The 25,292-nt window shown below is 49.1% G+C and overlaps 1 protein-coding gene across 6 annotated transcripts in view; it reads left to right on the top strand.

The window, feature by feature from the left end:
• DAB2IP (DAB2 interacting protein) overlaps window positions 1-25,292 on the top strand; it is a 328,791-nt gene that overhangs the window by 24,026 nt on the left and 279,473 nt on the right. For 3 of the 6 annotated variants that reach the window (XM_060270258.1, XM_060270256.1, XM_060270254.1), the window contains exon 1: window positions 17,688-18,200. The exons of 1 other annotated variant lie outside the window; for it this stretch is intronic. In XM_060270258.1, the coding sequence (XP_060126241.1) occupies window positions 18,080-18,200 (121 nt within the window). In that variant the 5' untranslated portion in view covers window positions 17,688-18,079. Of the gene's footprint in view, window positions 1-6,357; window positions 6,378-17,687; window positions 18,239-25,292 lie in introns of those variants that run through there. 2 more of the 6 variants (XM_060270265.1, XM_060270260.1) reach the window with 2 other exon arrangements.

Raw genomic sequence — 25,292 nt, 5'->3', positions numbered from 1 at the left:
GCTTTCCACATCCTGAAGAATCATTCCTTCGCTCAGTCTCCTTTAAGACAAGAGAAACCACCAGCAGAGAAAACAGCACACACACACACACACACACACACACACCAAGCTGGGCACCGTTTCAAGACATCCCCATGTTCTTCTGCCGCGTAATTAATGCCATGTTTTATTAGCAATGAAAGCCGGGCTTGTTTTGTACAAATGCTGGTGCAGTAAAGTGTGACTCTGCAGACAGTAAAAAAAAAGCAGAGCATAACATTACTTCTGCGATTTATCGCCTGCCAGAGTTGCTTATTCACTATGTAAAACAAGTTTATTGGTATTTGGCCAATGGCAGCCCAAAAGCCCACATTAGTTACGTCTTGGGGAAAGTGCTGTTCTTCCCACCACTGTCTGGTGAGAAATCCTGCAGGAACAAATCTCCTTTTGCTAATGCTCATGTGCTTAGCTGGGCTGCTGCAAAGGCCCACCCTTGAACCTTTGGGATCTTTCCCCTGATTTTGCCCCAAGGCATCCCGGATAGTAAAACCAAGGAAACTGCCTCACACTCAGTTAAACTCTTGGTGCATCTAGATCAGTGTTTCTCAACCGCTGTTCCGCGGCACACTAGTGTGCCGCGAGACGCTGGCTGGTGTGCCGCGACGTGCAGCGACGAGAAGGGCGATTTGCATTGTCACGTGCCTGGCGGTCGCCAATACCCAGCACTGGCCCACCGGAAAGGAAGCCGGCCAGGTCACGACGCGGGGCGAGCGCAGCTCTCAACAGCCACCACCACGGGAGGGTGGTTTTAGACAAACTTAAAGAAGCTGGCTGGATGAGCTCAACCTGAAACTTGCTGAGCAAAGGATTGTGTTGGCAGAGAAATCAGCGGCTTGTGAAGCCTTATTACAGGAGATTGCAACCAACACAGCAATTGGCAAGTGTTTCTTACAGTCATAATTATATAGTCAATATAGGGCGGCACAGAGTTAAATTTTTTAACTTTTTTAATGGTGGTGTGCCTCGTGATTTTTTTCATGGAACAAGTGTGCCTTGGCCCAAAAAAGGTTGAGAAACACTGATCTAGATCAGTACCGCCCACACTGACTGGCAGCGACTTTCCAGGGTTTCAAAGCAGGGAACGTTCCCAGCCCTACCTGGAGATGCTATCAGGGACTGAACCTGGGACTCTCTGCATGCAAGGCAGATGCTGTGTTAATGAGCCCCTTCACCTGGAATGAGAGCCTTATGCTCAGTGGGTCGGGAGCATTGGGGTGTGGGTGTGTGGAGGGAGCCCGCTGGGCCTTGGCAGCATCCTCACGCAGCGCCACCCAGCCAAGGAGAGGGGCGGCAAGGCTGCTGTGACTCTTCTCCTCTCCGCCCTAGACCTGACCTGAGAGCAGAGCTATGACTAGGCATGAGCTCCAATGAGGGAGCTTCTGTGTCATGCCCCCTCTGGTCACACCCCCTCTCAAAATGCTCCCAGGTCTGGAGCCCCCCCCCCCATTGCTTATATTAAACCAGACCTTCGGCCCATCTAGCTCCATAATATCTACATTGATTTCTCCCAGCCCTACCTGAAGATGCCAGCAGGGACTAAACCTAGGTCCTTCTACAAGCAAAGCAGGTGCTCTGTTACTGAGCTTCAGTCCTTCTGTGTATCCCACCCTTCATGGGTTTACGAGCACAATTCAAAGTGTTGGTGCTGACCTTTAAAGCCCTAAATGGCCTTGGTCCAGTATACCTGAAGGAGCATCTCCACCTCCATCGCTCTGCCCGGACACTGAGGTCCAGCACCGAGGGCCTTTTGGCAGTTCCCTCGTTGTGAGAAGCCAGGTTGCAGGGAACCAGGCGGAGGGCCTTCTCGGTGGTGGCGCCTGCCCTGTGGAACGCCCTCCCAACAGATGTCAAAGAGGAAAACAACTACCAGACTTTTAGGAGACATCTGAAGGCAGCCCTGTTCAGGGAGGCTTTTAATGTTTAATAGATTACTGTGTTTTATTTTTCTGTTGGAAGCCGCCCAGAGTGGCTGGGGAAACCCAGCCAGATGGGCGGGGTATAAATTTATTATTATTATTATTATTATTCATAGCAGGAATGAGAGCAGTCCAGGTGTTCTGTGCCTTTTTTCATTTTGTGTAAATCACGGGCACCACCTGCGAACCTGTGGCTCCCAGAAGCCATCAGGATGTGACAGCAGCTACACCTTGGGAATGGCTTTGTCTGGCCAACTAAACTAGGTGAGGGGAGCCAAGGGGTCTCCAACCTTCAGTTTGTGAAAGCAGGCTCTGGTGGGTAGAGCAGTCGAAAACAGCAGTGAGTCCAACAGTCAAGAAAGCGGCTTCCGCCCATGTAGAGGGAAATGAGGGGCAGAGGGAAGGTAGCCCATCTGGGAAAACAAAAGCTTTGGTCTTAAACCTCTGCTGCTTTGCACCTATACTCATTTGTGCACTAGGCCTTGGGGGTAAACATGGAGGGAAAATCTTTACCCTCTACCTTGCGGAACATCTCTGGGAGAAGATAAGTCTAAGCAGTAAACCTTAAACAAATCCATAGTGGAATCCCTAAGGTGGTTGGGTGGGACCTTGTACGCCTCCTTCCAGCACCTCCTGCAGACTGGCTGGTGCCAAACATATTGCTCTGTTTCCTTTGGAACACTTCAGTGAGGCCGAGAGGGAGGTCTTGTCATTTGTAATATAATATTACTTATTATATTTGTATCCCACTTTTCCTCTCAGGAGCTCAAGGTGGTTCTCACTTCTCCTTCCCCTGCCCAATTTTATCCTCACAACATCCCTGTGAGGTAGGTTAGGCTGAGGTCACTCAGTGGGTGTCCAGAGGCAGCACACCAATGAACACCATGGTTGCTGTCGAGCTGAGCTCAGGAGCCTCCTGGAGGCATCTGCTAGATGCTGCATTGGATGGGCCTTTAGCCTGAGCCAGCTGCTGGGCTCTTCATGTGTTCAGTGCCAGGGATGTGTCATGAATTAATCCAGGGCTCTGGTGCAATGGGATGGTGTAGGAGGGAGAGAGCTTAGTCCCTCTACATCTTGGTCTTTCTCCTCATATTTCTGGAGCCCTACAACCTCTTGTCTGGAGCTGCCGCTGCCTAGCAAAGCTCGCTTTCCATTTCGCCTCCTTTTTGTTTTTTAATGCAAAAAGCTTCAATTTTACTGCCAGGGAAAGCAACAATTAACTTCTGCTTAGAGAGGGCGGTGGGGGTGTGGTGGGTTGGAGGCTGGGGTGGGGTAGGTGGGGAAGGAGAAGCTGTGGATTTTGGAAAAGGAACAACACTTTGGAGGTGGAAGTAATAGTGAAGGAGAAAAGCAGGAAACACAAGTTGCCCTGGAAACCAGTGTTTGTGGGGAGGGGGTGAAGCAGGAAAACTTGGGTGAGACTGCTGCAATGACCCCCTCTCACATACCCCTCTGTCTATCCTTGGTCTCTGAGCTTTTCTGTCCTGTTGGCTGCTGTGGATGAGAAACAGCTTCGAGGCGAAGATGGAGCCTGCCGTGGAAGGGTCAGCCGGAGGTAGCAGTCCGGGGGCCTGGTGTATGTATCCAATTGCTTGCTGCTAAAGTCTCAAAGAGGAACAAAGAGGGGGTTTTGCCAGGGCTTTGGGATATGGGAGCTGGTCTGGAGAGGTGTCTGCAGGTCTATTGTGTCTTTCCGAGGCTGCTGGTTTTGGGGATTTCCAAACCACTGGGCGGTGGGTGGGGAGGGGGTGGCAGGGAGCTAAATGGTACTGAGCTCTTGAAGATTGGCAGGCTGGTGCTTTGGGGTTGCAACTAGGGAATGGGAGAGAGATTCAATTCATATTTAAGGATGAGAACTACCAATTTCCAAAAAGTATCTGAACCAGAACATGGTCATCTTTTGAAATATGCCCTCCTCCAGATTTTCAGGGTGTCTCTTCTGCCATGCAATGTGTACAGACATGCATGCCATGCCCAAGGTGGAAGTGTGCAGGAAATGCATGCATTGCTGAAGATAACATAGAGAAATACATCATTTTAAATTGGAGGGAATGCGTAGCAGAAATGTGCATAAGAGAGAAAATTCATATTAGCATTTAGGGAATTTTCACTAGGAATTGCTTCAAAGCAAAATCGGAAACTGAAGGGTTACTATGGAGGACTGAACCTGGTGGCACTTCATGTGGGCTTTCCTTAAAATTAAATAAAGAAATTGCAGGCTGGAAGAATAGAGAAGCCGGCAGAAAGTGAAATTGATTCACCCAGCTCTTGTTGCAAGGGGGCTCTGTTAGTGGGGCAGCAGCAGACTGCAGGTAAGGGGGAGAGAGCTTTTATGATGAGTCAAAGGTAACCTGTGATCTGCGCATGAATGAGCTCTTGGATTTTGCTCAAGGGACAGAGAGTGGGGACAATCCTGGGGATTCTCCATTGCTCCTCAACTTCCTATCCTTGAAGGTATAACCAGGAGTAGCATGGACAGCCTGCAAAGGGGCTGTCTGAACACAAACATAAATGGTTAAAAGCCCCTTTGAGCAAAGTGGGGGGTTCAGCTCCCTCCTTCCCTTCAGTTTATCTGCCTGTTTCCACCGTATAACATCATTACAGCTATACTTCTAGGCACTTTTCGTAGAATCATAGAATTATAGAATTGGAAGGCACCCAAAGCGTCAACTGGTCCAATCCCCTGCAATGCTTTTTACCTCTTGCCAAATAGAGTCACTCCCCCTTACCAGCGATGTGGGTGGCGCTGTGAGTTAAACCACAGAGCCTAGGGCTTGCTGATCAGAAGGTCAGTGGTTCAAATCCCCGTGATGGGGTGAGCTCCCATTGCTCTGTCCCAGCTCCTGCCAACCTAGCAATTCGAAAGCACGTCAAAGTGCAAGCAGATAAATAGGCACCGCTCTGGCGGGAAGATAAATGGCATTTCCATGCGCTGCTCTGGTTCACCAGAAGCGCCTTTGTCATGCTGGCCACATGACCTGGAAGCTGTACGCCGGCTCCCTCAGCCTATAGAGCGAGATGAGTGCCGCAACCCCAGAGTCTTCCGCGACTGGACCTAGCGGTTAGGGGTCCCTTTACCTTTACCCTTAGCAGCAATCATTCCAATTTTATTGCAACTCAGCAGTACAAAGGGTAGACTCATTAAAATCAACACACTTAGGTTAGTTGGACCCATTGCTTTAGATTGGGGGGGGGGTCTGACTTAGCTGGATGCAACCACTGTGTATTTGGAGTGTAGCCATTTTTATTTTTATTTTAAAGGAGCTGAAGAAAACAAACAAACAAACAAATGCAACACAGCAGCCCCTGCATGCCGGGAAGCAAGACTGTAGAATTAAATATTTTGCGGATGTACAAAACAAACCCACCCTTGTAAGCTGGAGGCAATTTATTTGTTTGTGTTGGAGAGGATGGAAAATCAGTCTCTACCATTAAGCAGAGTGAAACAGCCACTTTGAATGGGAGTTGCTGGGGGCAGGGGGGGGGGTGGAGAGCTGCATGAAAATGCGGGTGGATTTTTGTGGCAACGTAAAAAGAAAAAAAAGCAAACTGGTGTGAGTAATCTGGCAAACCAAACTTAAAAGTGAAAAATGGAGATACCCAGAAGTGACAGATTTGCCTGTCCTTTTATCTGTCTGCCACTGCTGAGCAACACTCTTTTCCCTAAGGAGGAAGCGTCAACAAGCTTTACAGAAACAGGGCTTCCCATCAGCATCCAAACAAGTGGTCATCTTTCCCCTTGACACAGCCAGCACAGTAGCTATTCCCTTATGCTGTGTTTCTCTGCCAGCAACTCCCAAGAGAGATCCTTTTCTCAAACCAAAACAGATAATAAAACATTGTCGGCGATTTCAAACCCAACAAGGTGCAATTGCACAAGTACTCCTCCAGGGGGCAGCAAGCTGTAAGGAATGGAGGCCAATTCAGATGCCTGAGGGATGGACAGCAGGAGAGATTTTTCTGTGGTTAGAGGGCAGGTCTTTCATTGCCCATCACAACGGCAATCAGAAAGAGAATTAATGGTTGCAATTGAGCAAATTTGCACAAGAATGTGCTGCACAACTTAATCCAGGGTTGTGACATGCCCTGAATATATTTGTCCAGCTGGACACCCTGCCTGCTGGACTTTTCAGGGTTCATCAGCCCCATTTCCTTAATGTGGAGGGACGGTCATCCTCCTGAATCGACTGAGATCATTTAAATAAAAGCAGGAGGGTTTTGGTGGAGCAATGACCCATACCATACCCTTCTCCGTGCAGATCCTGCTATCTGGGAGCAAAGAAAGATTGCATGGGGATGACTGTGCTGGCCATCAATGCATCTTTAAAGAGACCTTGATATTAAATGACATTACAAGAGCCACTTCCTTAGTGAGGAACCTCTGGCTGCTTCCGGGGCTGGGATGTTGCCTGCCGTACAGAGGTATGAGTCCAATCCACCACCCTTTTGCCTCTGCCTATGACAGAACGTGGCCCTCAAGTTGACTAGGTTGCTAGCCCCTAGAAAATCTCACTGCAAGGCAAGATAAAGGCTTGGGCCATTCACATTCATTAGGGCAGGCCCCCTCCAGGAAAAGGATTTTGCCCTGTCCTAGACTGGGTGGATAGAAAGCAGGAGGTCCCTAGGAGTGGATGTTTTGCTTCAGAAATAAAGTGTTTCCTTTCATTCTGCACCAGCCGGGCCTCTGCCAGAAACTTAATTGCTTGCAGATGACTCTTTTTCTTTCATGGTCTGCCAGACTGGAGCTTGTTTGGGGCGTGGGGGGCGGGGTGGGGGAGCTCCGCCATGTGGCCTTTGAGGTGGAGAAAGAGATGTTCATTCTTGATATTTTTGCCGTATGCTGTTTCCAAGTTTCATGGTGGGCCCTTTGCATTTTGAAAGGAGCTTTAGTCTGGTCTTGTTGGGTTGGGAGACTCACTCAAAGAAAGAGGAGGAATGTAGGTCTTCCAGGCAGGGGGAGACCAAGGTACTAGAGGCGCTTAAGAACAAGAGGACAACTTTGCTGCTGGATCAAGCCAGCAACCCATACAGTCCCGCGTCCCATTCTCACATTGGCTAACCATATGCCCCAATCAGAAGCCTGCAAGCAGGACATGAGCGCAACCAGGGCCGGTGCTAGGGTTTTTTGCGCCCTAGGCGAGATCACCTTCTGCCACCACCACCCCCCGGCATCTGCCTCCTCCCTGTGGGCCTGGCCCAGCCTTCGCCCCCTTCCCTTCCCAGCGCCCCTCCCGCTTACCTGCAACGTTGATGGCTGGGTTGCTCTGGCTGCCCTTGGGCTTCAGCCATGGACCCCCAGGCGCAACAGCAGCTGCTCTTGCCTGCCCAGGAAATAGAGCGCGGCGCCGGTGCCTGGAGCCGAAGGCCCGGCTCTGGCGTGCGCGCGCCGCGGGAAGGGGCTGCTCTCGCCCCACGTGTCGCCCACACGCTGCTGCCCTCGGTGCTCCGGGCATGCCTGGGCTGCAGTGGCGTCGGGGCGCAGCGGCCGCGTGGCAGTGTGAGTCCTGCGAAGCCAGCAGCGCTCCACGTCGTGCCAGCGCCCCCTCCATTTTGGCGCCCTAGGCAACTGCCTCATTCACCTTAATGGACGTGCCGGCCCTGAGCGCAACTGCAGCACTCTCCTCACATGTGAAACCCAGCAACTGCATTCAGAGCCACACTGCCTCCAGCGATGGACTTAGACTGCAATCATCATGGCTAGTAGCCATTGATAGTTTCCTCCTCCTCCATGGCAGTTGAGGGACTTGGGTATGTTTAGCCTGGAGAAGAGAAGACCGAGAGCTGATATGAGAGCCATCTTCAAATACCTGAAGGGCTGTGATGTGAAAGGTCTAGGAAGCTTGTTTCCTGCTGCTTCAGAGGGGAGGGCCCAAACCAATGGATTCAAATTACAAGAAAGGAGATCGAGGCTAAACATTAGGAAAAACTTTTTGAGGTTAAGAGCTGTTTGACAGTGGAGTGGGCTTCCTTGGAAAGGGTGGACTCTCCTTGGTTGGAGGTTTTTAAACAGAGGTTGGGTGCTCATCTGTCAGGGATTCTTCAGCTGTGCTTCCTGCATTGTAGACCTAGGACTTGGTGACCACTAGCTTGCCAGTGGGGAAAGCGGAATGCTCATCTAGATAAGAGGTAGGGAACAACAGGCCTGGGGGAGGGGGCAGGGGGAGGGGGATCTGTCCCTCCAGCTCTATCACGAGCTGCCATGGAAGCGATAACATACCCTTACTGTTGCCTCCAGTGTGTGTGTGTGTGTGTGTGTGTGTGTGTGTGTGTGTGTGTGTGTGTGTATCCCCAGAGGTATACTGCTACTGAACATTGAGGTTCCATATTGGAGCTAGTAGCCACTTTTATAACTTGTACTGTTGAGAATACAAAGATCAGCAAGCAATGACATTGGGGTGGAGATTTGGGAACTGACAATTTGTTACCTAAAGGGATGCTTATTTATGGGACTTTTCACCCACATTGGTGATGCCTTGCCTGATAATTATTCAGCAAACAGGGACATTGCCTTGTTTGTTCAATCTAGCCTTCCATTAGCTCTAGTAGATTTCTCGCTTCTGTGCGATAATCATGTGAGGTTGCAGGAAAGCCACACTGCAGTATGAGCACATTAAAATTTCAGAAAGCTTTTTGCAGATTTTGTGGGTGTGAAAAGCAAAAGCGTGGCTCCTCCTGCTTTTTGCTGATTTATTTGCTGCTTGCTCAAGGCAGGCGGTGACATCACAGAAACTCTTGAGGTCAGTGGAGGAAAGTGAGAGTGAAAGGCCCCCTCATAACATGGCTGTGGTGGAATCACTTGGAGTGGGATCAAAGGCAAAATGCCAGGGGGAAGCCCCCTCACCCCAAATGGAAACCCAGGAAGGTCACCAAGAAAATCTTTAATAAAAATACATTTTTTAAAAAATCCAGGAAGGTTGGATCGGTGATGCCTTGGTAGTTAATTGGGGGAATTGGGGGCACCTGGTGCTGTGAGAACGTGATGCTGGACCACGTGGCCATTGGCCTGATCCAGCAGGTGCTTCTTGCGAACTAGGCTTGAGTGCCTTCTGCAAGCAGGTCATTGGATTTTGATGGTAGTGGAAGCTGCTGCATTCATTAGAACCATAGAATCCTAGAGTTGGAAGAGACCACAAGGGCCATCCAGTCCAACCCCCTGCCAAGCAGGAAACACCATCCAAGCATTCTTGACATATGCCTGTCAAGCCTCTGCTTGACATTGCAGTTGGTGGTTTCTTGATTGATGCTTCTCATTGCCTGTTGAGTCCAAGGAACAGGGCAGGTGATACAGCAAAGAGAGCGGCTTCTAGACACATTTCTTTGGGAAGCTCCAGTGTGCCGGAGAGCTGCAACACATACACAGAATCTGAGATAAGTAGGAAAATTCCACTGGGCTGTAAATTGAGTTAACTGCCAAATAGCAAAATTATACCCTGGGGGGCCCATAAAGGGTTCTTGGTATATTTTTGTTTTCGAAAAGGAAACTGGAGAGTCTTGGAGACTAAGAGCTGAAGTCTCTCTTCTGCCCAGACCCCAACTCCCCCCCCCCACCTCACGTTTAAAAGTCAAAGGGCCATGGAAGTTTTATGCTCAGAAAATGATTGGGAGGAGATTAAGGATGTACAAAAAAAAGGACACCTTCGTGCATTACTTAATTGACTGGTGGAACCTATTGCCAAAAGGAGGAATAGGCAAACCTACAGAGCAGGAGGAGAGGTCTATCAACAGTCATTGTGCTTAAGTAGAACCTTAGTGTTCAGAAGCAGTCTACCTCAGCATACTAGTTGCTGGGTGCAGTGATAGGAAAGGACTACATTCTCCAGGCCATTCTTGTGGTCTTCCTGGAGAAATCTATGGGGTGCAGGGTGCTCGTCTAGGTAGAACTTTAGCCTGATCCAGCACTCAGAAAATGACCTCTTGGCTGGGGAACTCTAAAACAAGCCAATGAGAAAGAATGTTAGGGAACATAGCTGCCAAGTTTTCCCTTTTCTCGTGAGGAAGCCTATTCAGCATAATGGAATATCCCTTTAAAAAAAGGGATAACTTGGCAGCTATGTTAGGGAATGTTGTTCTGCAAAAAAAAAAAAAAATGTGCAAAGGTAAAATTGCACATAAAAAGGTATATAGTAGAAAAAATTCACACAATGGCTCTATGATACCACTTTAAACAGTCATGGTTTTCTGCAAAGACTTCTGCAACCTGCAGTTTGTTAAAGGTGCTGAGAGTTGTAAGGGACGCTGTATTCCAGAACTACAATTTTCAGAGTTCCCTGGGAAAAGGGCTTGTTTGTTAAGTCATTCTGGAAATTATATTTTTGTGGGAGAAATAAAGATCTCTGAATGATTCTCAGCATCCTTAGCAAACGACAGCTCCCAGCATTCTCTAGGGGAAGCAGTGACTGTTTAAATTGGTATCGTAGTGCTTTCAAGGTATGGCACAAATATGCTCTTGGGGATTTTTCATGGGGACTTGCAAAAAAGGGGGTGGGTGGGAATTGCAAGCTGATGTAGATATGTGGAGAAATGAAGACCTGAGAGAAACCAAAACTGACAGATTCACCTGTCCATACTTACAATTAAGGCCCCCCAACATTTTGCAGCCTGCCTGCTCTCAGACAACTAACTCCCTCTGTGTCAGTTGCTGCCTGGGCTTGAACCAGGAGCCTGTGGGGCTTGGCCCACAGCCACCTTGGGTGGTGAGCCACCACTGTATCCCTTGGCTGTGAAAGGGCTGCAGGACCTAGAGTTGGGGTGAGGAGCCTGTAGCTGGGTTGAAATAACAAGAAAGGAGATTGCAACTAAAAATTAGGAAGAACTTTCTCTGGGTAAGAGCTGTTCAACAGTGGAAGAAACTCCCTAGGGAGGTGTTCACACAGAGGTTGGATGGTCACCTGTCAGGGATACTTTAGCTGTGATCCCTGCATTGTAGGAGGCTGGACTAGATGGCCTTTAAGGGATCCTGTCCATACCCTCCAACATTGCTGTGATGAAAACAGGATGTCCCAAATACGACTAATACAACAACTACTAGGTAAAGGTAAAGGGATCCCTGACCGTTAGGTCCAGTCGTGACCGACTCTGGGGTTGTGGTGCTCATCTCGCATTATTGGCCGAGGGAGCCGGCCTACAGCTTCTGGGTCATGTGGCCAGCATGACTAAGCCGCTTCTGGCGAACCAGAGCAGCGCACGGAAATGCTGTTTACTTTCCTGCCGAAGCAGTGCCTATTTATCTATTTGCACTTTGACGTGCTTTTGAACTGCTACCGGTAGGTTGGCAGGAGCTGGGACCGAGCAACGGGAACTCACCCTGTTGCGGGGCTCCGAACTGCCAACCTTCTGATCAGCAAGGCCTAGGCTCTGTGGTTTAACCCACAGCGCCACCCGCGTCCCCACAACTACTACTAATACTATTTATACCCCACCGATCTGACTGGGTTTCCCCAGCCATGCTGGGCAGCTTCCAACATGTATAAAAGCATAATAAAACATTAAACTTGTTTTTTTAAAACAAACCAACCAACAAACAAAACCCTCCCTATACAGGATTGCCTTCATATGGCTCGGGGGTCGGATAACTCCACACCCTCCAACATTTCTCTGATGGAAATAGGGACATCCTAAGGAAAGGTGTGGCATTCTGGAATCAGATCAGAAACTGGGACGACTTCTGTAAATATGGGACTGTCCCTAGAAAAGAGGGGCACTTGGAGGGCCTGCAATTCTGACTTGTTGTTCCTTGACCACAACTCCCATAACCTCTGATCACTGGCCATGCAGGCTAGAGAGCTGCTGGTTCCCAACTCCTATGCCTGTGCACCCCTCCAAGATGGCCATTGGCTCTTTTCAAAAGTGAGATTCACTGTCCTGGCCTGGCCTTTGCCTGGCCCATTTCCCCCCACAACTGGATCTGGTAGAAACCTGGTGCCAACACAAAGTTGGTATTCCCTCATTGTAATGTGGGCACATCAGGTTCAGGGATAACCGTAGCTAGAAGGGGGCAGCCCTAGGTTGGAGGTGCCATGACCCTGGCACTCTATCCAATGTGACATCCAGCCCTGTGACCCAAAGATAGCTATTCAGAGAGCAGGCTTGTGAAGTTGCAATTTTTGGCAGATTTTTATGGATACGAGGGCCAGGCAATTTTGTTTCTGTTGGCTGGGGATTCTCGGGTTGGAGCAGAGTTCACAGCAGGGGGCACAGGTTGCCCAGGGCATCAGCAGTCACTGGGTAGCAATGCGTCCCTCGCCAGCTCTTGTGAATGATTGATCTCGGGCTCTCTGTAGCTGGCAGAGCCCTCGGGCTATGAAAGGCTGTTCTCACTCGGGAAGCAAACAAACCAATATTAGTGTCCCCCTGCAGCCATCTTAGAATTTTCTCTGGTGCTGACCCAGCAATTTCTGACGATCTTGCACAAACCACCACAAGTTGAGGAATAAATCTGAGCTCTCGAAAGTCCAATTGCAAGCAACATTTCCATCCTCCTGCTAAAAAATGGGGTGGTGGGGATTGCAGCAAAGCCTTTTAGGGACAGGAGCAAACTGCAATGTTCAGTGATTGGAAATCTCTCTTGAGCCAGAGAACCTTAAGGTAATTTTCGCTGAATGTCAGGCTATTTCTATCTGAGTATAGTTTTAATGAGTGTAATAGAATGAAGGTGAAGGAAAAAGTTATCTAGTGGGAACATTCAGCTTGGATTTTCTGGACCACCGTGAAGCAGCATTTTGTGTGTGTGAAATTCTCAAACAGCTTTGAGAGGCTCTCTGGCAGCCTCCTCCTCCTTTACAACAGCACCGTTCCATTGTCACAGACCAGAAGCCATTTTGTTTTTCCCACAGTGCCCTGGAGGGCACCAGAGCATTGTGGACCAAAATGGCAGCCACCACACACAAAAATGGCAGCTCTGACTGAACATGAAAAGGGCAAAATCATCTAAAGTTCTGCTGAGCCCCATTTCAGTTATGTGGGATTACCAACCTTGTTGAATAGTGGGTAAGAAGGATGAAGACACAGCTCTCAAAACAACCAGCTCCTTATTCTAGCTCTGAGTCCCAGACTGCACAATAGCTTAGCTGGCTGGCTTATACAGTCGTACCTCGGGTTACGACCACCTCGGTTTGCGAACAGTTCGGGTTACGAACCGCACAACCCCGGAAGTGTTTTCGCCGCGCGTGCGTGTGCAGAAGCGGCGCGCGCGACTGCGCGATCTACGCATGCGCAAAGCGCGAAAACCGCGCTTTGCGCATGCGCAAAATGGCGGCACCCATCGCGTTCGGGGTACGAACTATTCGGGTTACGAACTGCGATCTGGAACGGATCGCGTTCGTAACCCGAGGTATTACTGTATAGTACTCAGTAACTTGCAACAGTAACAAACTTCCCCTAGTTACCCAATCCATGAACAGCACTCTCAATCCTTCATTTGCATGTTGTGGACCTGAGTGAGAACTGCAGCAACTGTGGGCAGGGTAAGAACTGCAGCCACGTTGGCCAGAAGGAGTACTGCAGTTAAACTAAATACCGTGTTTCTCCAAAAATAAGACACCGCCTTATATTTATTTTTCCTCCCCCCCAAAAAAGCACTGTGTCTTATTTTCAGGGGATGTCTTATTTTTTTTAATTAAGTATGGCACATTTTGCTGGGTTTCCCCAGCAAAGAATACTTGCTTCAAACTTGGATCCTGGCATCATCCTGGATCTTAGACTTCTTCTTTTCTACCTATCTTTTTTTTCTGTGCCACCAGTGAATCCCCCAAAGGGACTGGCAAATTTGAGGGGGCCACTTTGCTTAGAATGGTCCACTTGACGGCATGTTGGTCGTGGTTGGGACTTGGGAGTGGTTTTACAATCAATCACACTTCAAATGAAATTTAGGGAATTGTAACTCTTTGAGAGGAAAGGGCAGGGCCGTCTTAAGCGCCCCTGGCGCCGTGGAGCGACAGATCCCTCCGGCACCCCCCCCGCCCCGTTTCCCAGCGCGGTGGGCGGGCGGGCGCAGCGCGGCTGCCACAGGTGCTGCTGCGCAGTGGGCGGGCAGGCACAGCGCGGCTGCCATGGGTGCAGCTGCGCGTCGAACCGGCGGACCAGCCGGCCAGCGGGTGGGCGCAGCTCGCGGCGCCCTCCTGGTGGGCCGGCGCCGTGGTGCCCTGTGCCACCAGGGGTCTACCCTGGGAAAGGGGGGCATCTAACAACTGCCTGATATCAACAGGTGGGGAGTTCCCAAGTGTAGGGGTGGTGCCATGCCAAAAGGTAGATTCCTTACAAACCTCCTGCATGTAAAGTGGGTGTTCTGCCACTGAGCCACATTCCAGCTCCCAGCACAGTTAGTAGAGCATGAGATCCTTAATCTCAGGGTTGTGGTTTCAAGCCCCACCTTGGGTAAAATATCCCTGCACTGCAGGGGGTCAGACTAGACCAGGCATCCCCAAACTTCGGCCCTCCAGATGTTTTGGACTACAATTCCCATCTTCCCCGACCACTGGTCCTGTTAGCTAGGGATCATCTGGAGGGCCGCAGTTTGGGGATACCTGGACTAGATGATTCTTGTGGTCCCTTCCAACTCTACAGTTCTATGATCCTATGATCCTGGCTCACCTCAAGCTGCTGCTCACTAGTGACTAGGCAGTCCAGCCTCACCGGTCCCTCTTTGTCAGAACAATGACCACGACCCAGGCGTCTTTTTTCTTGGCTCCCCTTTGACAGCTGCCTCCGGCTCAGCCTTCACACCTGCAGGGGAGGGATGCATCCCCCCCCCCAATTGGCATCCATGATTTGTCACTACCACCATTAATCATTCCCATTGTGCTTCCGTTCTGCTCTAACGGGGAGTGGTGGTGGTGGTGGTGGGGAGAGTATCATTAATCTTTTTATATAAGGGCCCTTATCTTCTTTGAAACACTTCTGTGAGGCTGGCCATTTATTTCCACCACTTACTGGCTCCTTGAAATGCTTCTTGTGTTTTGCGGGAGAGGGAGCCTTGCCCTCTTGTTTCTTGCTGAGAGAGCAGCCTCTTTGGCCAGCAGGTAAATATTAAAAGGAGCTCCCAGAGGTGGGGTGGGCCCCTCACTAAGGGGGCAGCAGAGAAGGTCCAGGCATCACCCCCCCCATCTGCACCCCACAGGAAGAGCAGGAGTCATCTGTCAGCCAGCTGTGCTCTTGTTTGCTTGACCTGAACATGATGTGTTGATTGGCCCGCTCTGCAGGGTCTTCAGAAAGTTACTTTAGGGTGCCTTGTGTGGAGCTGCAAAACCTGGCCTGGACTCTTAGGAGGAAGGATGACTGAAGACCAGCTACAGGAGAAAAACCAGGGGAGGAGTGATAACATGCCTCTGCCCTGGTTGGGGGGCATCCTGGAGCAACCAGGGTTGATGCCCGCCTGCCAGGGGTGACCCTTGGGAGCTGCCTTCTTACCCTATAGTTCTATGTTTCCGTGACTGCTGTGGGAAGCAGGATGGTGGGCTCGCCAGCGCTTCACGGTTCAAAGTAGCGCTCCCCTATTCAGAAGCAGTCTACCTCAGAGTATCATAGAATCATAGAATCGTAGAGTTGGAAGAGACCACAAGGGCCATCCAGTCCAACCCCCTGCCAAGCAGGAAACACCATCAAAGCATTCTTGACATATGGCTGTCAAGCCTCTGCTTAAAGACCTCCAAAGAAGGAAACTCCACCACACTCCTTGGTAGCAAATTCCACTGCCGAACAGCTCTTACTGTCAGGAAGTTTTTCCTAATGTTGAGGTGGAAGCTTCTTTCTTGGAGTTTGAAACCATTGTTCCGTGTCCACTTCTCTGGAGCAGCAGAAAACAACCTTTCTCCCTCCTCCATTTGACATCCTTTCATATATTTGAACATGGCTATCATATCACCCCTTAACCTTCTCTTCTCCAGGCTAAACATACCCAGCTCCCTAAGCCGTTCCTCATAAGGCATCGTTTCCAGTCCTTTGACCATTTTGGTTGCCCTCTTCTGGACACGTTCCAGCTTGTCAGTATCCTTCTGACTATCATCCAGTGACGATGATGTAAAACTGTTGTCTGTGAACTTCTCATTCCAGCATGGATTCGGTGAGATCCAGCTGGGAGGCTCTACTCTCTTGCTTCGGAGGTAGCACAGCAGAAAATACTGCCTGGGCAAATGTGGCTTCATATGGATTCTTTATGGATTTTATTTATGACATTTAACTCTCGCCTTCTCTCCCAAAGGAGTCTCAAGGCAGCAAACCATGCATTTGCAAAACAATACACTTAAAAATAAACTAAGGAACTGTTATAAAATCATATTGGGGGGGGGGGGGTTGCAGGACACCATTATTAATGAACAGAGAGGGGTGACAGAATTTGACAGCTGCAATACCCAGAATCCTGTTCAATGCCATCTTCCCTGTCTCCCCACCCCTCCTGCTAGGACACGACCCTGCCTGAAGGAAGGCTTAAGGATCTGCATATGCACAACAGTTAGCATAAACTCACACATTTCCCCTCTCCACCTCCCCTCCGCCCAGAACAAAACAATGTTTCCAGAAGAAGGGGGGGGGGGGGGAAACCGGCCAAATCCAAAGTGACACTTTTCTACTCAAGTTAATAATACAGCCTATTATATGTTCTCTTACCATGAAATCTCTATCCGCTGCCTCTGTATTAGAATTGCTGTTTTATATCTTAGAACTGTATATGTCAGGACTGCTACCTTTTAATTAGAAATCCCTGTATTAGGTATGTTTTCCAGGTATATTTTCTGTATGAACCCTGTATGATCCCAACCCACCTGAACCTTGCCCTACTACCACCCTATACCCATTCAAGGACACACGGACAATAGAGGGATTAGCTGGAACAACTTTATTCAAATAAATTGCCATCCTCTACGTAGCCCACCCTTCCATGGCCTGGAGGAAAACACCTGCCGGGCGGACTTCCACCCCACGGAAATCGCCAGGAACTGCCCCACCTCTGCACCCATCTCGACTGATTGCCCCTCCTGCCAAACAACAGGGAGCACCATCAGCAACAGGAGAAGAGCAATTGACACCCCGCCATCTGAAAGAAAAAGTCATCTCCCCACCCAGCTAATCCAATCACCACCCATCCTCCTTGTCCTTCCCCTCCCTCCCAGTCCAGGGACAGGAGGGCATAAAAAGGGGCTTCACCATTTCCCGGGGTTCCTTCCTTCTTTCCAGAGGCAGGGACCCTACAGCTGTAGTTTTGCATTCTGCAATAAAGGGATCAGTTTGTTTTTCCTGACAGCATCGTGTGGTCTCTGTCATTTTCCCGGCGGAGCTGAACTTAGTGCAAATTTTGGAGCTTCCGACCCGCGTCTGTCCTTCTTAAAAGGCAACGCATTTTGGGGAACATTTTTCATAACAGAACACATTCAAACAATTTAAAAACACCTTTCTTTATTATTTTTGCCTCTTTACAATGCACACTTCCCCAATGCAAGTGTCTGCTGTGCATGTTTTGGGCAGAGAACTGCATCAACAAAATCTGGAGAAGTGTGAAATTTTAGGGGAAATTGCACATTGCTTCAGGAAGCAGAAATTGGGCAGCTTCACGTTCAAATTTGAGCTGAATTTCTCTTTCCTACCCCCTACCTAAAAGGGGTTCGTGGTGGAGATGAGGCAGGGATGGGGGGAGGCAGGCAGTGCTGGCCAGCTGGAAACCACGAGGACAAAGCAGCAAGACCCAGACATCCCTAGTGGTGGCAGGAGTCCAGTCCAGGATTTCACCCTTCTTAACTTGCTCACAATCTCCTGCTTCCTTTTCCCAACTCTTGAAAAAAGAGCTTATCTTTGAAGAGGAGAAGGGGGTGGGGAATGGTTATGTGTTTATCTTGCCTGCTGAGAATGTTGGTTGGGGAGTCATGGATTGAGTTCCTGGCTTTTATTTCTGAAACAGCCCATGCCTGCCTTTGGGGACCCCCAATTTTTTAATTGTTATTTCTCCCTACTCCTCTTCTCCTTTCCTCCTTTCCTCCTTTCCTCCCTCCCTCTCTCCCTCCCTCCCCCTCCTTTTTCATTTAAATAATAATTACTTTCTTCTGTAAACGGAGAAGGCAGAAAGATCCGGGTGGGGGCTGGCCTTGCACATAAGACAGAGATCTAAAAAGAGAGACAGAGTGAGGCAAGAAGAAGACATGTCGGTCAACGGTAGGAGAAGTTGCAGGAGACCCTCTTACTACTACCGACTGCTCCGGAGGTCGCGTCTTCAGAGGCAGCGGAGCCGGTCCAGAAGCAGGAACAGGCCACTGAGCCGGGGTAATTTTCTCTAGCCGATGTTTTCCTTGATTGAAACGGTAAACCACTTTTTTCCCCCTTTTCTCAATCTGCTGGTTGATAAGGCACATGGATAATAAGACTGGGGTCCCGGGATTTAGGAAAGAACTAACAAACGGCGGATACACGGTGTGGAACTCTGTCGGTGCGAGGAGGATGCAAACTTTGGGATTGTTCGGCAGAGAACTATTTCCAGGTGGAAAGCCGCCAGGTTACTCTGTTGCACCTTGAAGGGAAAAAAAGATTTGTTATGGCTCAACAGAATGGTCAGATTATAAGCAGGAAACAAGTGAATTTTGCTTTTACCCCCTTCCCTTCCCACATACTCTTTTGTTCCTTTCCATTATCTCCTGCAATTGCAAAGCGTTGGATTAGTTGATACTTCTGCATTGCAGGAGATTGGACTAGATCAGTGTTTCTCAACCTTTTTTGGGCCACGGCACACTTGTTCCATGAAAAAAATCACGAGGCACACCACCATTAAAAAAGTTAAAAAATTTAACTCTGTGCCGCCCTATATTGACTATATAATTATGACTGTAAGAAACACTTGCCAAATTACAAGGGCGCGCGCACTTCCAGGGGAGCTGCAGGGCGGCTCAAAGGCGAAAGGTTACCTTAGCTGCTGCTTGCGAGTAATTCCGGACCGCGAAGCCCAGCGTCCGCTGCGCAGCCATGGCGAAGGATGGGCGAAGGAGGCAGGGGAGGCGGAGCAACCTCGATGCGGCTTAAGGGGAGCCGGCGGTGGATCTGGAGCGCGCCTCCCTAGGGGGCCTCCCTAGACTCTAAAACCACCCTCCAGTCCTTTGCACTGAGCTTTGGGAAAGAGGAGGAGAAATATTACTTTCCGGCCGGCCAGCATTGTTTATTGGCGGCCGCCAGGCATGTGACAATGCAAATCGCCCTTCTCGTCGCCGCACGTCGCGGCACACCAGCCAGCGTCTCGCGGCACACTAGTGTGCCGCGGAACAGCGGTTGAGAAACGCTGGACTAGATGACCCTTTGGACCCCTTCCAACTCCACTATTCTCCGGTTCTGGAGTTCTGGAATCAGAGCTTGTGACTTTACCTTGGCTTTCCATTCCTTCAGTCAAGGGTATCACTGGGTACAATACTTAGATGACTCAGGGTGCAAGCCCATGGCACAAATGTCACTCTGGACAAGTTGAGATGGTGAGTGGCTAGAAGCTCCATGGCTCTGAGAGAGATGTTTTTGAGCTTTTTTAAACGGAAATTCATCAAAATCTCCACTTCCGACATGGGTTGCCATATGTCCAGACATAATCCTAAGCTTATAAGCAAATGATAATTTTTCTTTTTCCAATCATAGGGTGTGTAGGTCTGTGTGTCAAAAGGGTGGGAAAGGGCAAGAGCAAAAGGCAGGGGTGGGTGGGGGACACACAGTGTTGGCAGATTCAGGATAGATAAAAAGAAGTGCTTCTTCATGCAGAACAAACTATGGAACTCCTTTCCCCAGGAGGTAGTGATGGCCACCAACTTGGCTGGCTTTAGAGGACAATTCATGGGGAAGGTTTGGGTTGTTGATGGCTGTTAGCCACTATAATAATAATAATAAAATTTTATTTATACCCCGCCCTCCCCAGTCAAAACTGGGCTCAGGGCGGCTAACACCAATAAAATTACAATAAAACATAAAAAGCAATTAATTAAAATACAGATTAAAATACAATATTAAAATTTAAAATGCAGCCTCATTTCAAGTAGTCCACAAATCCAAGCCATGAGGGAGGAAAACACAGGGGTCAGACTTAAGTCCAGCCCAAAGGCCAGGCAGAACAGCTCTGTCTTGCAGGCCCTGCGGAAAGATGACAAATCCCGCAGGGCCCTGGTCTCCTGTGAAAGAGCGTTCCACCAAGTTGGGGCCAATCCTGAAAAGGCCCTGGCCCTAGTAGAGGCCAATTTAGCCACCTTATGGCTCGGGATCTCTGGAATATTGTTGTTTGTGGACCTTAAGGTCCTCCGCGGGGCATAGCAGGAGAGGCGGTCCCGTAGGTACGAGGGTCCCACTATGACTATGCTCTGCCTCCACAGTCTGAGGCAGCAATGCTTCTCAATACTGCTTTCTGGAAGCACATGGACTGAGGTTGCCCTTATACTTTGGTCCTGTTTGCTGGTTTCCTACAGGTTACGTTGGACCACACGGGTCATTGGCCTGATCCAGCAGGGCTCTTCAGGAAGCAGGAAGACTGTCCCCCCCCCCCCCTGCTCCCCAGCATCTACCACCTGAGGCAGTGGCCTCTCTCTGCCTCATGGTAGGGTCAGCCCCATCCCAGTCTGCCTCTTAATAGTGCCCCTGCCTTCGCTTCATGTCTATTTCCTTTCCTCTAAGCCTCTTCAGGTTGTGTCCAACTAAGTTATTCCTCAGTGCAGACTTGCTGAATTAATGAACCAAAGTTAGTCATGTACATCAACTCCAGTGGGTATACTTTAGGTAGGGCTCATATTTGGCTACAACTCTACATCCAACAGAATGCTGGATGGAACCCAATGTTGATGGAATCATAGACTTAACGTCCAAAGCTTAGAACCAGGGTATACTTGAATGCCTGCATAGATCTTCAGTGGGTGCATAGATCTTCACCTCCTGTGGGTGTCTCGGCTGTCTGAGAGCCTCATGGGTGGTTACACTGTGGGGCAGCTTTCCTTTGGTAAAGCATGAGAATCTTAATCTCAGGTTAATGGGTTTCAGCCCCTCATTGGGCAAAAGATTCCTGATTGCAGGGGATTGGAATGGAAGAGACCCCCACGGTCTCTTCTCAATCTACAACTCTATGGTTCTATGATTCAGGAGGCTGCTTTGCTCTTGTTATTATTTCAGCACCAGGCAGAGGCTTTTATTACTTTCTCAAACATTTTAAATGCCATTTTAATTCTGCTGACTGTTTTATGACGCTCTCTGGGATCTCACAGCCTTTTCCATTTATTAATAATGTTGTGCTGGCATTTCCATTTTAATTGTTTCGCTGTTTCTTGTAAACCGCCCTGGGTATAAAAATACCTTATAATAAATAATCGCTAAATAATAAGGGCAGCGCCAATATTCCTTTTTCAAAAACCTTGTGTGTGGAGTGCCTAAAACACTGCAAACGGGAAGTCCTGGTATGATGCTTACATGAACGTCAAACGGCTGTATCCTTTCTTGCACACTGACCCTCTTTCTCCTGCACACCAGTGCAACTCCCATATTTTAGGGACTTTAGGGAATTTTTGCTTTAGAGAAAAGGTAAGAGGTGATGAGAGAAACATATGCAATTGTGAATGACATAACACCTCTCTCGTAACACTAGACCTCGTGGGCATCTAATGAAGTCAAATTAAGGAGGATTTAAGACAGATAAAAGAAAGTCCTTCTTGATGCAGCGCAGAGTTAAACTAGAGATCTCTCTCCTGCAGGGAGGCACTGCTGGCCACTAACTTGGGTGGCTTTAGAATCATAGAATCATAGAGTTGGAAGAGACCACAAGGGCCATCCAATCCAACCCCCTGCCAAGCAGGAAACACCACCAAAGCATTCTTGACGTATGCCTGTCAAGCCTTTGCTTAAAGACCTCCAAAGAGGGTTAAACAGAGGGTTTAAAAGAAGGTTAGACAAATTCATGGAGGAGAAAGCTATCCGTGGCCCCTATCCATGATAGCTATGAGAGGGCTCTTGTCCTTGGGTCCTGCCCATGGGTTTCCCATTGGGGCATCTGGTTGGCCATTGTGAGGACAGGACGCTGGACGAGATGGGCCATGGGCCTGATCCAGTAGAATCTTCTTATTTCCTTAGAAATATACTTATTTGCATATTACATTGATATTCTTCTTTTCCTCCCACGACCTCAAGATGGTCTTTCCATCCCTTGCCCAGTCTTATCCTCACAACATCCCTGTGAAATAGGTTCAGCTGAGGTCACTCAGTGGTCACCCTCCATGGCTGAGGGGAGGATTTCAACCTGCATTTCCTTTAAAACAACAACAACAACCAAAAAACAAGTGACTATTAAATAGATGAATACTATTGCAGGAAAGGCTGTTGCTTTCATACCCCACCGCTTGGCCACTGTGGGGGAGAAATAGTCTGGACTAGATGCTGGATCCAGATGCTGGGCTCTTCCTTGAGGCCCCACTTCCAACTCTGTAATTCCCATTGATTTGAAACTCCCTGATGGCTACCTGGGGAGAGGTGGGGAGCCTCACCTTCTCTGGAAGTCAAGATTACGTGCAGAGTTTCTTTCAACCAAAAACAAACAAACGGGATGCTGAACAGATTGGTTGAAAGGTCTTGGGAATTTTGAGGCTTCCAATATTAGGCTGCGCTCCCTGAAGTTCTTGCCATTTGTGGTTGAAAACAATATATGAGAAGCATACTTGATGAAAGTGGATTCCTGACTTACTAGGTTGGCAAATTCTATCTCCTGTCTCCCCCTCCAATTTTTTAAAAATTCATTGCATATAAGCTCCAACGTTTTGAGGTGCTCGAGGTAGCACAGCACATGGTTCTCCCCCTCCTTATTTAATCTCCACAACAACCATGTGAAGCGGATTAGCCAGAGGGAAACAGTGACTGGCCCAAGGCTTCATGTGGCTAAGTTGGGATATAAACCCCGGCCTCCCAGGTCCTAGCCTGGCACTCTAACCATTACACCACACCAACTCTCTTTTGACATTGGAAGTGTGGCTCTTTAGGACGGTACACTAGGCAGGTGGCGTCCTCAGCATCTCCTGTGTTGGGCTTCACCAAGCGATGTGTGCTTGATTTTATTTTACTTTCCCTTGATGTGCTTGCTCATACGGTTCATTCATTCAACTCCAGGCAGCTACTGACCCAGTTGCGGTGTTAAAAATAAGATCTTACACTCTCCCTCCCAGGACATGGAGTGCTCATTCCTGCTGTCTTCCCCACGGTGCACACATTACTGCAAGGACATTTGCACACAGAGAGAATTGTAGAATTGTAGGGTTGGAAAAGGATCCCAAAGGACCATCTAGTCCAACCCCCTGCAATGCAGGGATCACAGCAAAATAATCCCTGACAGAAGACCACCCACCCTCGGTTTAAGAACAGTCGATCCGCAGTCAAACAGCTCTTACCCTCGGAAAGTTCTTCCTGGTGTTTTGTTGGAATCTTCTTGCAACGTGAATCCATTGGTTTGGGTCCTCCACTCTGGAGCAGGAGAAAGCTTGCACCCTCTTTCATGTGACGGCTCTTCAGATATTTGAAGATGGCTATTGTATCTCCTGGAACCCAGGTGGCGCTGTGGGTTAAACCACTGAGCCTAGGACTTGCTGATCAGAAGGTTGGCAGTTTGAATCCCCATGTCGGGGTGAGCTCCCGTTGCTCGGTCCCAGCTCCTGCCAACCTAGCAGTTCGAAAGCACGTCAAAGTGCAAGTAGATAAATAGGTATCGCTCCAGCGGGAAGGTAAACGGCATTTCTGTGTACTGCTCTGGTTTGCCAGAAGTGGCTTTGTCATGCTGGCCACATGACCTGGAAGCTGTACGCTGGCTCCCTCGGCCAATAATGCGAGATGAGCGTGCAACCCCAGAGTCGGTCACGACTGGACCTAATGGTCAGGGGTCCCTTTACCTTTACCTTTTATTGTATCTCCTATCAGTCTACTCTTCTCCAGGCTAAACATGCCCAGGCTCAACTGCATTGGTAGCCTCTGCGGCAAATGGCACCCGTGGTGCAGGGACTTTCCTGACCACCTTGCCGAAAATGCCTTGCCCTGAGGAAGGACTTCCAAGAGAAAGACGTGGGATAGAGAGCCTTGCCAGGCACTCTCTGATGGCATTAGTGGTAGTTGATGCAGGTGGCGCTGTGGGTTAAACCACTGAGCCTTGGGCTTGCTGATCAAAAGGTCGGCGGTTCGAATCCCCGCAACAGGGTGAGCTCCTGTTGTTCGGACCCAGCTCCTGCCCACCTAGCAGTTTGAAAGCACATCAAAGTGTAAGTAGATAAATAGGGACCGCTCCGGCAGAAAGGTAAACGGTGTTTCTGTGTGCTGCTCTGGTTTTGCCAGAAGTGGCTTGGTCATGCTGGCCACATGACCCGGAAAAACTGACTGTGGACAAATGTCGGCTCCCTCGGCCGGTAAAGTGAGATGAGCACCACAAACCCAGCGTCGTTCACAACTGGAATTAACTGCCGGGGGTCCTTTACCTTTACCAGCAAACAGAGGCAAATAAGCTGGGGGCCAGTGGCCGGGGGCAGTTTCCAAACAGAAATTGCCTCCAACAATTGCCTCAGTTTGCTACCTAAAAGGGCTGACCCTATTTATGAGACATAATAAGCATAATGTGAGGGTATTCATGAATTCCATGAGAGGACCTTCTCTGCTCTTTCCAGACATGCAGCTTCTTCAATCCACCACCTTCTGGCTATGGGGGCGAGACCACCCTAGGGGTTCCCCTTTCTCTGCTCTTTTCTGAGTAATTCCTTACCTCAAATCTGACAACACAAGGAAATTCATTCTCATTCCCACTGATCCTTCCCTGAGAGTTATTCATTTCTGAGGCAATGTGACTCACAGGGCAGAAGAGAAGCCCAAACCAAGAGTTTAATAATGAGAAATATTGGCTATGAGCAGGGAGGGGAGCCCTGGAATGTTGGCCAGGGCAAGTGCCGTTTGCATTGGTTAATAATTTCTTCTAAGCGGGAGGATTCGTTTCATAGACACGAAGCTGTCTCCAGGAATATGTTAGTGGCATGGAGCAAATCTCCTTTGAAGAAAGATTGGAGTGCTTGGGACTTTTTTCATTTAGAGCAAAGGTGAGCAAGAGGCAATGTGACGGAGTACATGATGTTAATTGTAGGGGGAATGCTCATAGATCTACTTTTAAGTGACAGCCCACAAGGTACAGCCACCAGACAACTTTTGGGGATCTGAATTTTCAGATTTGGAGCAATTATTCCTCCTCCTCCTCCTCCTCCTCCTCCTCCTCCTCCATTGAATTTATATACCACCCTATACCTGGAGGTCTCAGGGCGGTTCACTTCGCGCATGCGCAGAAACACCAAATTGCATCACGTGCATAGACGCAGCACTGCAGGTTACGAACACTACAGGTTG

Source organism: Zootoca vivipara, chromosome Z (genome assembly GCF_963506605.1).
Source record: "Zootoca vivipara chromosome Z, rZooViv1.1, whole genome shotgun sequence".
Taxonomy (NCBI): domain Eukaryota; kingdom Metazoa; phylum Chordata; class Lepidosauria; order Squamata; family Lacertidae; genus Zootoca; species Zootoca vivipara.
This window is presented reverse-complemented; position numbering and strand designations above follow the sequence as displayed.